Source organism: Triticum aestivum, chromosome 7D (genome assembly GCF_018294505.1).
Source record: "Triticum aestivum cultivar Chinese Spring chromosome 7D, IWGSC CS RefSeq v2.1, whole genome shotgun sequence".
NCBI lineage: Eukaryota > Viridiplantae > Streptophyta > Magnoliopsida > Poales > Poaceae > Triticum > Triticum aestivum.
In genome coordinates this window covers 568,814,731-568,829,601 of record NC_057814.1, presented here as the reverse complement: position 1 = coordinate 568,829,601, position 14,871 = coordinate 568,814,731, and the positions used below count along the sequence as shown (strand labels likewise).

At 42.0% G+C, this 14,871-nt stretch overlaps 2 protein-coding genes across 3 annotated transcripts; both read left to right on the top strand.

Annotated features, from left to right (window-relative positions):
• The first annotated feature begins 1,437 nt into the window (after positions 1 to 1,437).
• On the top strand, positions 1,438 to 10,723 carry LOC123164029 (uncharacterized). 2 transcript variants are annotated; one of them, XM_044581451.1, is made up of 20 exons: positions 1,438 to 1,635; positions 3,073 to 3,238; positions 3,330 to 3,411; positions 3,492 to 3,569; positions 3,693 to 3,752; positions 3,836 to 3,940; positions 4,449 to 4,559; positions 5,328 to 5,369; positions 5,919 to 6,017; positions 6,090 to 6,178; positions 6,281 to 6,399; positions 6,476 to 6,588; positions 6,687 to 6,729; positions 6,820 to 6,911; positions 7,902 to 7,950; positions 9,070 to 9,140; positions 9,674 to 9,796; positions 9,877 to 9,992; positions 10,093 to 10,138; positions 10,241 to 10,723. In XM_044581451.1, exons 2-20 carry the CDS (start codon positions 3,093 to 3,095, stop codon positions 10,271 to 10,273), a joined length of 1,617 nt encoding a protein of 538 aa, XP_044437386.1. In that variant the 5' UTR covers positions 1,438 to 1,635; positions 3,073 to 3,092; the 3' UTR covers positions 10,274 to 10,723. The 2 variants fall into 2 exon arrangements, with proteins under 2 accessions (XP_044437386.1, XP_044437387.1); XM_044581452.1 differs by lacking the exon at positions 1,438 to 1,635 and having other exon boundaries at positions 3,073 to 3,195.
• A 1,064-nt stretch (positions 10,724 to 11,787) lies between these two features.
• LOC123164030 (probable phospholipase A2 homolog 2) lies at positions 11,788 to 12,811 on the top strand. Its single transcript, XM_044581453.1, has 2 exons — positions 11,788 to 12,071; positions 12,180 to 12,811. The coding sequence occupies exons 1-2, from the start codon at positions 11,798 to 11,800 to the stop codon at positions 12,527 to 12,529; spliced, it is 624 nt and encodes a 207-aa protein (XP_044437388.1). The 5' UTR covers positions 11,788 to 11,797; the 3' UTR covers positions 12,530 to 12,811.
• Positions 12,812 to 14,871: the final 2,060 nt, after the last annotated feature.

The following is a 14,871-nucleotide window of genomic DNA, read 5'->3' as shown; positions in this document are numbered from 1 at the left end:
GTTTTTCTTTTGTTTCTTTGTCCTCTTTGCTAGTTTATCCCATTTTCTTCTATTTTTCTTTGTTTTATTTATTTATTTATTTTACTTTAATTCTATTTCTTTTTTCCACATTTTTAAATCCGTGAACATTTTTCCAATTCATAAGTATTTTCTAAAATTCATAAATATTTTTCAAAAGCATGAACGTTTTCTTGAAAGTCATGGATATTTTTATAATTTGTAATTAAAATCCATGAACATTTTTAATTTATGAAACATTTTAAAATTGAAGAAAATATTAAAATTTACCAAATTTTCTAAAAAAATCCATGAATATTTTAGACTCTACATCTTTTAAAAAATTCAAGAATGTTTTTCTTCTAGAAAACCGACCAAATTATGATCCGCGGAGCCAATTTCCCTAGCTTATTGGGTGAAGTGTTTTTATTAATCGAGCAAAGGAGCCACACAGGGTGCTAATGTGCCAGGCCAAATGTCTAGCGCAGCCGTGTTTGCTCAGTGTTCTTCCGTTACGCGCCACAGAGTTGTAAATCGCTTACTACAACATGGAAGATAACGTCGCCTCAAGGGTGTTACTTTAGTGGGCCGGCCTAGTTTCTTATTTTTTTCCAGTTTCCTTTTTGTTTTCTTCCTTTTTTCCTTCTATTTTTCTCTTTTTGGTTTTCTGTTCATTTCTTCGGTTGTTTCATCAGTTTTCTTTGGCTTTTCAGCATTTCTTTATCGGTTTACTTCGATTTTTCTTTCTTTTTATTTTTTCAAACACATGTCTACCACACATTGTACATTTTCATATACTCGCGGAGCATTTTTTTGATACACTTGAAAAAAAATTAAATACATTTTCCAAACATTTTTCAAATGCATGTAAAAAACATTCAAATACAGTTTGAACATTTACCAATGGCATGAAATATTTTTTAAACTACGCAGACATTTTTTATTATATTAAAAAAATAAAAATATCGAAAACAAGTTTTTGAAGCGCATGATTTCGTAAATGTCAACTTTTCTTTGAATTGTAGTACAAAATATTTTCTAAGACTACACAAATAGTTTTTTAGATTGTATAAACATTTTTTAAATGTCATGAACATGTTTTTTAATGTACATACATTTTTAATGCTATCAAAATTTTTGTACACCACACTATAAAATTTCCTTAAATGTGTTATGGACGTTTAAAGTAAATTATTTTTTGAAATGCATAATATTTTTGAAATGTAAACAACAGTAAAAAAGAGAGGAAAAGAAAGAAAATCGAACGAACATAACAGTACTTGGGCCGGCCTATTGTACACTCGCTTGAAGTCGGCCCAAGTACGTGCCCATAGAACCTGGCCCAGTGGAACCCGCGCCACCCGCGTGGACCCAGCCCAAACCACGCGTACTCTCCACGGCGCACGTACCCCTCTCTCCCCTTCGCTGCCATTCCTCTCTCTCTGTCACTCGCTGGCCGTCCTTCCACCCCCGGCCCCTCCCCCCCGTCCCTTCCTCGTCGCTTCCTCGGCGGAAGCAGAGCGCGACAGCGCGGGCGGCGACGACGGGCCTCCCTCCCCGTCCCCTCCCGGAACCCGCCTCGAAGGACCCCGCCGCGCCCCGCCCGTCTCCTCCCCGTCCAACCCTACCCCGACGCAGGTGCGCGCTCGAAACCCCCCTCCCTCCTCCCCCGATTCGGGCGCCGCGCCGTAGCCGCGATTCAGGCTTCGCACCAGCGCCGCCGCCGCTGCCGCCGTGATTCCCTCGCTTCGCGGAAGGGCCCTGTGCTTTTTATATTTTTATTCCTGCTCGCCCTGCGGATTGGATTCGTGCGCAAGTGGTAGGCAGGTTAGTCACGGGGCCGTGCTGGTGCCGTGACGCATTGCTTGGCTGAGAAATGCTAATTTTGGAGCTCAATTTTTTTCCTCTGCCCTGCGGTAGATGGTATGTGACGTTTGCTGGCTCGTGATCGTCGGGTGGATGCCGTTTGGAGTCTGGAAACGAAATTGATTCTAGAAACAGGTGCCTGGGAATCGAGGGAGAAATCATATGGTGGTTGCAGGGCTCAATTTTATCTCTGGCCTGTGTTAGATCGTATGTGATGTTCGTTGGGCCGTGATCGTCCAGGGTGAACTTCGTTTGGAGCTTGAAAAATTTGATTCCAGAAGCAGGCGCTTGTGAATTATGGGAGGTTTAATGCCTTGCTTTGCCGATCCATTGGACGCGAAAGGCTATTTGGTTGTTTGATACCCATGTAGAAGTTCAAACCACGCTTGGTTGTCTGGTAGTCTGTGCATGTGATTTTTGTTCAGGTTGGAGTCTTTAGGGATCGTCCAGTTAGGTTTGGTCAGGTTAATGTCTTTGCGGCCCTGTAAGCGCGCAATTTCCACATGTGTTTGTGCCGTGTGATTGTCAAGGCTGGTGCTCTCATCTTCTAAAGGAGCCGCCTCCCCTGATTTGGGTGCGCCGTAGCTGTGATCCGGCTTCGCACGGGTGCCAGCGCAGCTTTGATTTCCTCGCTTCGTGGAAGGGTTGTTTGCTTTTCTTTTCGCTCGCCCTACAGATTTGGTTCGTGCGCGAGTACTAGGTAGGGGGTTAGTCATGGGGCCGTGCTGGTGCTGTGATGCATTGCTTGGCTGAGAAATGTTGGTTTTGGAGCTCGATGTTTGTTGGGCCGTGATAGTCGTGTGAACATTGTCTGGAGTTTGGATAAATGATTCTAGAAACAGGTGCTTGGGAATCGAGGAAGAAATTATATGTTAGTTTTGGAGCTCAATTTTTTCTCTAGCCAACTTGAGATTGTATGCAATGTTGTTGGTTCATGATCATCAAGTGAGTGCTGTTTGGAGTTTGAAAATTTGTATTCCAGAAACATGTGCTTGGGAATAGAGGAAGAAATCGTGGGAGGTTTAATGCCTTGCTTTACTGGTCCATTGGGAGCGAAAGACTATTTGATTGTTTGATACCCATGTAGAAGTTCAAACGTTGCTTGGTTGTCTGTGTAGCTGTGCATGTGATTTTTTTTTTCAGGTTAGACTCTTAAGGAACATCCAGTTTGGTTTGGTTAGGTTAACATGGTGATCTCATCTTCTATAGGAGGATCGCGGGAGGAGAATATGCGAGATCCATTCAATGCCCCTGTTGAATTCATTGGCGCAGATCATCGTCCAGGGAATGAGCTTACCAGCTTGTCTGTTAGGGACTATGGCTTGCAAAATGGTGATGCTAAACCCTTCATTCCGAACTCCGACACTCTAGTCAGGTCCTTTACTCGTGGAAAGTTAACTATTCTAGGTGCATTATTAGATTGTATTCCATTTTCTGAGAAATGAGGCTATGTCATGTGCTGGCAGGCATCCGCTCCAGGGCGCATCCCTCCGCAATGACTTAATTGCAGAAGATCCTAATACTCGTTTGATGGATCCTGAAACTAAGGTAACTGTGTGGGATCCTTTCTATTTACCGCATCTTCTGAACTTGCTCCAATTTCTCAACCCGATGATGTTTTCTTGCAGGAGCTTTACATTAGATCACGGACACAGGAAGAAGAGATCCTGTTGCTTCGCAAACAAATTGCTGATGCATCTCTCAAGGTATGATGTTAAAGGTTATGAATCAGTTAACCATATTTGTAAGCAAAAGTGCCTTGTCCTTCCCTTTTGATTTACCACCTCTGTGTAACCCATAACTGCAGTTATTATTTTCTGTGTTGGTAGGAGCTGCAGCTGCTGAGCGAAAAACATATTCTGGAGAGGAAGCTTTCAGACTTGAGGATGGTCTATATGAATGATACGATTTACATTTGCTGCACGACCAATTTGTAAAGTCTTGTGCTAATAAAAGTATATTACTATGACAGGCTGTTGACGAGAGGCAGGAAGATGCTATATCTGGTGCTTTGAAGCAACTGAACGAGAAAAAAAACCACATTGAAGAAAATATGAGATTGGCAAATGAACTAAAAGTATGGTGCTATTGTACATTTCAAGAATGTATGCTCAAGCCTCTTTATGATATATCCATTTTTGCCACTACTACCACCAATATGCCTAGTCATCCAGGTGGCCCTTTTTATAAAGGGTTGGGTGTTGCGTGTAATTGACTATTCATTACTGTATTAAATACAGCATTATAAACATATAAACAATGCGGCAAAATTATACAAATGTGTGCATTACTTTCTTTAGATGCTGTAGCCCCTTTACTGTTGCTGTTGCATGATTGCATATCTTTAGTTGCATTGCATCCGACCAAAATATTTTGTGATCTAGATAAATGCTAAGTGAGTTGTTGAGTGGCATTTATTCTATGCAACTGACTTTACAGTGGCATATGCAGCGGTAGTCCTAGTTTGTTGCATGAGGCAACTTCAGTTCATTGTTATCAACCATTTAATATGAACTAGATTATGTAGTACATGATTTTTTTATTGTCTCGTAAGAATTCAGAAACATACGGTTGAAACCTTGTAGGGTGAGGAAGAAGAGCTTTACTTGTTCACTTCTTCATTGCTTGGTATGTTAGCAGAATACGATGTTCGCCCACCTCAAATATATCCTTCAACCATTACAACGGTTACAAAGGTAACTCTTATTTGTCAGTTACTTTTAAATTGTTCTTGCCAGGTAGTACATACATACTTTTGTATTTGCCCAAATTAGTTTCTTTGTTACTTGGATGGTAATAATAATGATTTGGTTCATAAGGATTAATTTACTTGTATGAGCTAGAGCTGTATTAGCTATGTTTTGCTAATGCCAGTATAATGTATGATGTTTACTGGACATGGTAGGAAATATTATTGATGTCAGTGCAGACTTAATATGGATATAACGGATCCACTCCTTATCAAAAGCTTGACAATAGATTCCCTCAAATTGTCTGATAGATACCTTCACATCTTTACATAAACTTTATCTAAGTTTTATCCCTTTTATTGAGTATAATGTACTGTCGACTTGAGACACAACAGGGTAGTTAGTGGCTGAGTGCTATATTATTTACAAAAAATATTTTCATTGCAAGGTTTGACTTTAAAGGCCTGTTTGTTGGTGAAGAATTCAGTTCTATCTTTTAAGCGTCAAGTCAAACATATTCTGCATCTTTGATATGTATGCGATTTTAATTGCCATCATAATAGCTCTATGGGACTGGAGTTTTCTTTGCTATCTTATTTAAGATATCTGTTATACTACCATGTTTTTTCTGGTTTGCTCAGTTATTGTTCAATTGCTTGATGCAGAATGCCTAGTCTAGTATTTATGATGGAGTCGTTTACCAGTGTCTTTTAAACTCTGTGCCCAGTGGTTAACATGGATATGTAACATCTTTCTTTTGACCACAATTTTCAGCGCTTGTACCAACAGATGCAATGGAAGATCAGATCGTTAAATGTAAGTGACCTCAGCTCAGCTATGCATCTTCAAGCCGGTGAAGTATTCAACTCTGAATTATTTTGACTATTCGAAGTCCCGTGTTGGCACATATGGATTGTGTGTGTGTCACCAAGATTGCTAAAACTTCACAAGTTTGGATAAGTTGGCACAAAAAAAACCAGATTATAGTCAATACTACTTACATTTGAACAAATGCTTATTGAAGTATTTTGGTTTGCTGAATAGCTTTGTGTATGACTCTGCATGACTGAATATGTAGTTGTGTCTTTAATTGCTGATTATCACCAAAGAATTAGCTATGGACAGGGGTGCGTGGAAGCTTGCTATCCATGTGCCAGAGCCATGAGTTGGTTGCGAGATCTTATGGGTTTCACCTCTAGCCTACCCCAACTTGTTTGGGACTAAAGGCTTTGTTGTTGTTGTCTTTAATTGCTGATTACGAGCCTTTTTACCTTCTATGTTACTGAAGCCTATTAATAGTAATTTTAGTATCTACTAAAATATTTGTTTTTTAAGGCACTCAGTTGATTGATTATACTGATTCAGGACAGTTTAGGCGATATAAGTCAACCTGGAAACATATATAATCCCAATCCTCAACAAGCAACTCCGTTGAGAAACGACACTTCCTCATCTTACAATATGGTATGATAACATGAACCTGCAAATAGCTTGTTTAACATTGTAGCTTGACATATAATTGTTTCCTATTTACAGGACGCGAACAGGAACAATTTCCCTCAGTATGCTCAAGATCCAAATGATAGACATGCTGAGCAAATATACAATGGATCCACTTTTAATCAGTATGCTTAGTTTAGATTTTGAAATTGTGTTACTGACTATCCATTCAAATATGTCATCGACATGGAAGAATGTTGACCTCTGTTTCTGGCACTGCCTTTCAGGGATATGGTAGCTCCTACTCACTCTAATTATTTTGAAGAAAATCCTGGTCCTAGAGAAGCAAGATTAGATGATGACTCACAGTTCTATAGGAATGATACTCAAGAGTACTCAGCTGATGGTAAATTAATAGCTAATATTTTAACCAAAAAAGATTCTAGATCATATCCTTTGATATATACATACTTTTAACCTAGGTGATCCATTACCTGGTATTGAGGGATTTCAAATTGTCGGCGATCCTAGGCCAGGATCTACTTTAAGAGCATGTGGTTTCCCTACAAATGGTACTACACTTTGTAATTTCCAGGTATGTTGTGTTCTGACTCTGGATTGTGATTCTTTTATCTTTGCTGGGAATTTCGAAATCCTGCAATAAAACTTTTCTCTTGGAAATGTTGTTTTCAGTGGGTTCGCTGTCATGAAGATGGCACCAGGTATTCTATTGAAGGTAAAGAAGGAAATTTGTCCTACAACCCATGTGATAATGTTCAGAGAAAAAGTAGCTACACTGACTAGTTCTATATTTTCTGCAATTCAGGTGCTACGATGTATGACTATGTGGTTACTGCAGATGATGTTGGCACTCTTCTTGCTGTAGACTGCACTCCTATGGATGATAGTGGCCGCCAGGTTGTTAACAAGTATTAATTTAGGGTAATTTTGTATTGTAGACTACAAGCTCATGTGATGTAGTACTCAAGTCTCGAAGATACCAAACACATTATAGAACAACAGTTGTTTGCAAATGGAGGAACCAAAGACACAACGTTTGATAGAAAAAGTTTGTCCAAGGACCCACTTAGGAAGATACTATTTCTCCCAGCGGCAACTTGGCTATTCTGTTGAAACTAGGAAAGTTATTAAAGTTTTTTTTTGCAGTACATTGAAAAACCCTAAAACTACACAGTTTTTGCAACTTTGGTAAATTGTGATTTACTAAAAGATTGACCAAACTGACCATGGAGGACCAGTTCTCCCTTGTATTTACTAAAATGCTGGTCTTGCGATTTGAAATATTCAACTTTTTACCACTATATTTGATTTGAACCTGATTTGCTACCCTCAAGTTTTGAAGCATTTTGTGGCTTCTCTTATTGTAAATATACTTGCTAAGTCTCCTCCATCCATTGTTATAAACTAGTTTTGGTATTTTTGACACTCTTGGTGTCCTGATGTGCTGATCTTGTTTTGTTATTTTTGTTTCACCATTTGATGCATCAGTGTGTGAACTATTTGCCTACTTAACAGCCTGTAAAGCACAACCCTATCAATTAAAGTGTTATTTCTTGATTTGATATAGGCATAAGCCCACGACCATCTGGCTTTTTTGACAAAACCTGTTTATCCGAGTGTTTCTTGATTCTTTTTTCTAAAACTGATAGTTTGCACAGGAAGTTCCCATCTTGATTTCCATTTGTAGTTCTTTTAGCTTGCAGAATATCATATTTATTATGTAGCTGATAGAATGTAGTTGCAAATTGTTTCTAAATGCTTTGGTCTGAAATAAAATTATGTACAACACGGACACATGAATCTTTATGCTGATAGTTCTGAATTTGTTTTACTCACAGTGCTCTTTTTTGCGATTTGAGTTTGATGAGTTGCTCCGCTCGATTGTAGGGTGATTTGGTGAGGGAGTTTGCTAACAATGAGAACAAGATAACTTGTGGTAAGTTTATGATGTATATACCGTTGCCTCTTTTGCATCCCTGATAGCATGTATTGTTATATTGTCATGCTGTGCTCTAATATTATTGGATCAACGTTTGCAATTGATGTATTCTCACTTCCATATTTTGAATTTAGAAAATGTCGAGACACTACTCTTTTTTTGCGGGATCTCGAGACACTACTATTAATTAGTAGTCCATTGTATCCTGTTGGTAAAGTGGAAGTTCATCTACTTAAAATGCCTTTTTTCTATGTTTTATCATGTTTGATAAATCAACCCCTTAATATTAATTTAATTTAAATTAACCATAGACTATATTTTGGCCTTTCCTGCTGTTGCGTGCTTGCCACGGTACATACCATCTTCCATGGCAGGGTCGTGATACACTGATACTCCCTCCCATCCATATTAGTTGTCGCTGAAACGGATGTATCTAGACGTATTTCAGTGCTAGATACATCCGTTTGAGCGGCAAGTAATATGAATCGGAGGGAGTGCTAATTTTTTGAATAACACTATTAATCTAGACATAATTAAAATTCTTTGCATTTTTGTTCTTGAAAACAAAAACTGAATGCTCGTAATGATGGTACATGCTTGTGGGAAAGTGCATTTTGTAGAAAATGAGTTACAGACTTGTACTCAACTTATGGATAGGAAACACGTATGTTTGTGTCATTATTTTGCTCATCTGAAAGAACTTGAAGGGGATGCAATGCGTACTTACACATATAGTAAACCAAGGTCTAAGAAAAGCACGAACCTGAAGACCACCAAAGTTAGTGAACTTACATTTTCAAGTTTTGTGGTAATATAGGGTATTAGGGATTGGGATTTGGTTCTATGGGTAATATAGGGTTTTGTGGTAATTTTCCATACCTTATCACACATGATAATATAGGGTTTTTTCTTTGGGCAATGTAGTTTTTTTATGGTAATTTTCCATACCTTGTCACACATGATAATATAGGGTTTAGTTCTTTGGGTTTTCTCGAAAAAGATGAGGTATAGTGTACATACATTTTCAAGTTTTGTGGACTATTCTTAGAATAGCTCTGCATTTGATTTACACTTCATTTTCTTAGAATTATCCAAGTTCTGTTCTATATTATGCAGATCAAGAAATGCAGAATGACATCAATATATGCATTTCAAGGGGGAGAGCCGACTTTGATGTTTATGTCCTGGTATGCCACGAAGTATTTATTATTCTGCCTGAAGTAAAATTCGATACCCTATGAAGTTAACAGAATGTTCACTTGGAAGGCTTCTTGATGATGCCATTAATCATATTTTACAAGTTATTATTATGTGTTGTTGTTGATGTAGCTTAAACTTGTGACCCTCCATATGCTTACAATATTCTTCTGTTACATTTTGTGTCTGATAAACTACAGAGTTAGCACTTCAAATTGAAGAAATGGACGGCATCTTTCTAGCTTTTTTTTTAATTAGAACCATAGACCTAAAACAGTTGCTCGATTTGATTTAGGGTATTCTGTACAATAGAAGGGTCACGAGTAGGGCTGGCAGAAATGATTGTTAATGTGATTTGTTCAAAACTGACAGCATTAAGCTCAGAATATTCTCGGTTTGTTAGCTCGTTGACGATGCATCTAGTTTACCAAGACGGTTGTGCTCAAAATAGGCTCTCGTAAGTTCGTTAGCAAAATTGCTCCTAAACTATTAGTGGGGGCTTACATCTGCGTTCCTTTCACAGCAGGGGTATTCTCCTGAAGAATGGGAACATGCCACATTGGTCCTTAGACGAACTGGATATCAAATAAACATCAGCCACAAGGATGAAGTTGTAATTGACGAGAAATATTCACCAAATCTACAGGTACATTGTCTGACAGGCACATTTATTCACTCAGTATTTATGTTTGCTCCTGAGAGATATTATATGATTTTTCTTTGCAGACGAAAATTCCCAATGGACGAACTACTCAATTTGTTTTAGTAAGTTCTGGTGGTGTAAATCTACCATTTAATACACAGGGAATAACGGAGCCCAATAATGAGGATAACGACGTTAGGTGCCAACTGTTACCTTCTCAAACTTCTAACCTTTTGTTTAATGCTTCTTTCTACAAAGGGTGACAAATTCATATATCTGACTCAGTGATACTTCTGCAGGCTACGCGATCTAATCGTATTGGTCATGCGAACTTTCCAGAATAAGGTATCTCTTCTGTAGGATATTTTGACTTCCTGTGTACGATGTATGGCTCCTTAAATCTTATTGTTACTTTATTATGACTGACTGAAACTGAATTCAATGCAGGCATTAGATGCTAAAAGGAAAGGCAAGGCTTAGACGTGTCGAACCAGAGATTCCCGTCTAGAAGAGTTGTTCTCATTGGTTTGTGCAGTGTTCCAACATTTTTTTGCCAGAAGGTGGAAGGCGTTCTTGATTATACCATGCATTGTAAAGATTTGTGTAGAGGCGTTAAGCAACAGAAAAAGGCTGGGTGGTCCTCCTAGGTTATTTTGTGTATAATACTGTAATTTTCTGTAGCGTCTTCTTTTTTTGTTCCCCTCCGATTTTCTCTTCTTTACATTGTTTTTTCTTATCTCTTTACTGCCCCCTCTAGGTTATTAATTAGACCTGGGACTGCACTTGCTGGTAAACCTTGAGCAAGTCGATTAATGTAATCAATTTCTGAGTTATTCGATAGCGGAGATAGTTTGCCAGTACAGCTGCTGATACCGTTTGTGCTGCTACTTCCATAATGTAATGTGTCCATTGTTTGTTGCTGCTATTAAACTCCTAATGCGTTTCGAAGAACTAAAGTACCTTCCACTTATTTGAAGAAAGATAGAAGCTGCCTGCTTACTCCCAAAGCATATATGTGAAATAGTAGAAAAGGGTATGTTATTGTAGATCTTGATTAAATATGCGCAAGGACGGTAGGTTGCTTAGCTAGCCGAGATATCTCTGAACCTTTGTAGTGGTTAAACTTTGTGCTTGGACCTACCCACAAAGGAAGGAAAATAACTTGCTACTTGGACCTGATCGCAGGTTTCATTTGAGTAACGGAGCCAGGGAGCGGCCAACTCCCTGTTCCTTTAGACAAAAACATATTTCAGTGCTAATCCAATCCTTCTTTTTTTGTGTGGCCACAGGTTTGATGAGGAAGAGCAACACCGCCAACGACGAAATCGATGCCACCGCAAGCCTTCATGCCTCCTCCGGTGACCGTGCGTGCTCCCTACCGCCTCCCCTGGTGATGTCGGCCGAGCCACACTCATCAATAGTGTCGATTAGGGGCTCCTGCCAATCGAGCATGTGGCGGATGACAACACCGCCAACGACGAAATCGATGAGGACGAGGCCGCAAACCATTATTGTGGCCATGGGAGCCTCCTAGGCCACAACTATGCCTTGGACCTGGCCAATGTCCAGTTTCCACCGAACTCCTCGCGAGTCGCGAGTGACAAGTACCAAAAACGCTAAAGGGACGATATCATTGTGAAGTTTATCCAAAATGACATCCATTCACATGGTCCACCAAAGGGGATCGGCCACCCTACCTCACCAAGAGCGTAGTACGAACCAACTAAGCCGTTGAGCTAACAAAACAAACAAACAACGGTATGTGTCTTCTTTCAAAGGATCTCTGAGCCTAATCTCCTGGCTTTTTGCTTCTACTAGCAGGCAATCAAAAAGAAGGCAGCTCTTTCAACAATTCGTTATATCATATTGCCTTTTGAAATCACTGTTGAACACTTAAACTAACCCATCCAATTTCCCAACGGTGACACCAAACTGCCACCAGAGCTACCACCAACAAACACCACTTCGTTGAACCTCCAAAACCACCACCACACTGGCACGCTCATGCACGTACTAATCCACGTCCAGCAGCTAGAGCTTAGCTTAGGTTATCGCCATCCTCCATTCCTCCTTCTGGCCGTCCGACCAAATCATACATACACGGTGAAAATGCACGCCGGCCGCCTCCTCCCTCTCCTCCTCCTGCTCGCCGCCGCCGGCCGCTCGTTGGGCCGCGGCGGCATCTTCGGGGCGGCGCCGCCGCCGTCCAGCCCCGGCGACGGCGACGACCAGAAGTGCAGCCGGACGTGCGAGTCCGCGTACTGCACCGGCACCTTAGGTACGTACGCACGTCGTCTGTTCCGCCGCCGACCGGCCGCGATATCTCTCTCTCTCTCTCTCTCTCTCTCTCTCTCTCATCTCATACCATGTCTCCGATCCGCACCAGAGGCTCCGCTGATGCGGTACGGCAAGTACTGCGGCGTGTCCTACACGGGGTGCCCCGGCGAGCCCCCGTGCGACGCCCTCGACGCCTGCTGCATGCTCCACGACGCCTGCATCCAGACCACCGACGACTACCTCAACATGTGGTGCAACCAGAGCCTGCTCGACTGCGTGGCCACCGTGAGGACGGCCGCGGCGGCGGCGGGCGGGGGCGTGGAGGCCGTGCTGACGACGTTCGACGGGAACAGCTGCAACGCCACGGACGTCGCCGACGAGATCACCTCCATCCTCGAGGCCGCCGTGTACGCCGGGAGCATCCTGCACAGAGCGCCGGCGCCGGCGCCGGCGAAGTAGCTCGCTACTGTTGATGCGCGTTTGATATGGAGGTCCGTGGAGGAGGTGTGGTCCGGTTGAAGTCGGTGGCCTAGCAACCAGTAAAATGGTGGACCGGTGTCCAGATGGTGGATTATTTATTGAATGGATTTTTGTGTGGTTCTCACTACTCTTGGATTCCCTCCGGTTTTTTGACATCCTTATTACGGGCTACCCCTGTTCCGTTTAGTGGTGTTACAGAAATATGTGGACGGGCTTGTGTAAAAGCACGCGAAGAGAGATGGGAGTCACACATAAGCTGCACTGCATCGTGCCTCCTCTCCCTCCGGTTGTGTTTCTAAATTCTAATACAGGCGTGCAGGAAAAAAAGAAAATGATAGACTTACGGATGAGGCTTACAGGAACCATCTTACAGACGTATGTGGCATCTCCTAATTCACTCCTAAGCCCTGAAATCCAGGGGTGGGGCCCTGCTCCATCCAACCAGGTGACAACAATCCTGTCCGTAGCCTTGAATCCGTGAAAAACTGCCCGTAGCTGTAGCATCTCTCGGAAAAAAAAAATCAGTTTTGCAAAGTCTCAGTCGATTGAGACTTCCTTATGTCTCAGGTGATACTATTTTTCTTTGATTTTGCATGAAGATTTATATAAAAAATAGTTCTTCTTTTTACATACTATATCACTTGACTCAGTCGACTGAGACCTAGCCACACCAAAAAATATATTAATACAGCTGCAGCAGCCACCCGCTCACTGCATCATGCGCCGTGGTGGCTCTGAAGGCGATGGGAGAGAATCGGAGCCAAGAGGCCCCACATGTATTGAGGGGCAAACCTGTCCACATATTGCCCTCGTTGCAGTCAAACATCTTTGACCAGATTAAAACATAGTGAAAGTGCATTTATGTAACATCGTAAATCGATGGTGAGAAGATTGAAGCTTCGCGACCTCACATCTGGCCATCAACGTCCAGGTTCGGCCCCAAGGAGACCCACCCACCGGTCGAGGGCGGCGCGGCCACGAACATCAACGATGATGGCGCCACCTTATCCACTCCTTGTGCGGGAGACTGGGACAAGCAGCCGACCCCTCCGTCGCGTGACGAGGGCGTGGATCCAGAACCACGCCGGCGGCCGTGGCGGATCTGGCCGCGCCTACCTGCTGCTGCTCGACTTGGGAGAGGAGGCGGAAGGGGAGATGGTGGGGGGTTTCACAGAGGCAGGGGAGGGGACCATGGGTGTTGCCAGACAGCGAGGTCACCGGTGGTGGCGGGTGGGTGGGAATCGGGAGATGAGGGAGAGGGGAAAAGAGAATGGAGGAGAAGGAAGAAGATAGTCTATGCATGGCAATTTTTTTACCTACGTGGAGGTTTTCCCCCTACTGATATGTCTCCAACGTATCAATAATTTTTTATTGTTCCATGCTATTATATTATCTATTTTGGATATTTTATATGCATTATTATACTATTTTATATTATTTTTGGGACTAACTTGTTAACCTAGAGCCCAGTGCCACCTTTTGTTTTTCCTTGTTTTAGAGTTTCGCAGAAAAGGAATATCAAACTAAGTCCAAAAGGAATGAAACTTTCGCGATGATTTTTCTTGGACCAGAAGACATCCAGAGGACTTGGAGTGCACGTCAGGGAAGCCACAAGGCGTCCACAAGGACGGAGGGCGTGCCCAGGGGGTAGGGCGCGCCCCCACCCTTGTGGGCCCCTCATGACTCCACCGACCTATTTCTTTCGCCTATATATTCTCAAATATTCCAAAACCTATCAGGAGAGCCACAAAAACACTTTTCCACCGCCGTAACCTTCTGTACCCGTGAGATCCCATCTAGGGGCCTTTTCCGACGTCCTGCCGGAGGGGGATTCAATCACGGAGGGCTTCTACATCAACACCATTGCCTCTCCGATGAAGTGTGAGTAGTTTACCTCAGACCTATAGGTCCATAGCTAGTAGCTAGATGGCTTCTTCTCTCTCTGTGATTCTCAATACCATGTTCTCCTCGATGTTCTTGGAGATATATCCGATGTAATACTCTTTTGCGGTGTGTTTGCCGAGATCCGATGAATTATGGATTTATGATCAGCTTATCTATGAATATTATTTGAATCTCCTCTGAATTCTTATATGCATGATTTGATATCTTTGCAAGTATCTTCGAACTATCGATTTGGTTTGGCCAACTAGATTGTTTTTTTCTTGCAATGGGAGAAGTGCTTAGCTTTGGGTTCAATCTTGCGGTGCTCGATCCCAGTGACAGAAGGGAACCGACACGTATTGTAATGTTGCCATCGAGGATAACAAGATGGGGTTTTCATCATATTGCTGAAGGAAATATGCCCTAGAGGCAATAAT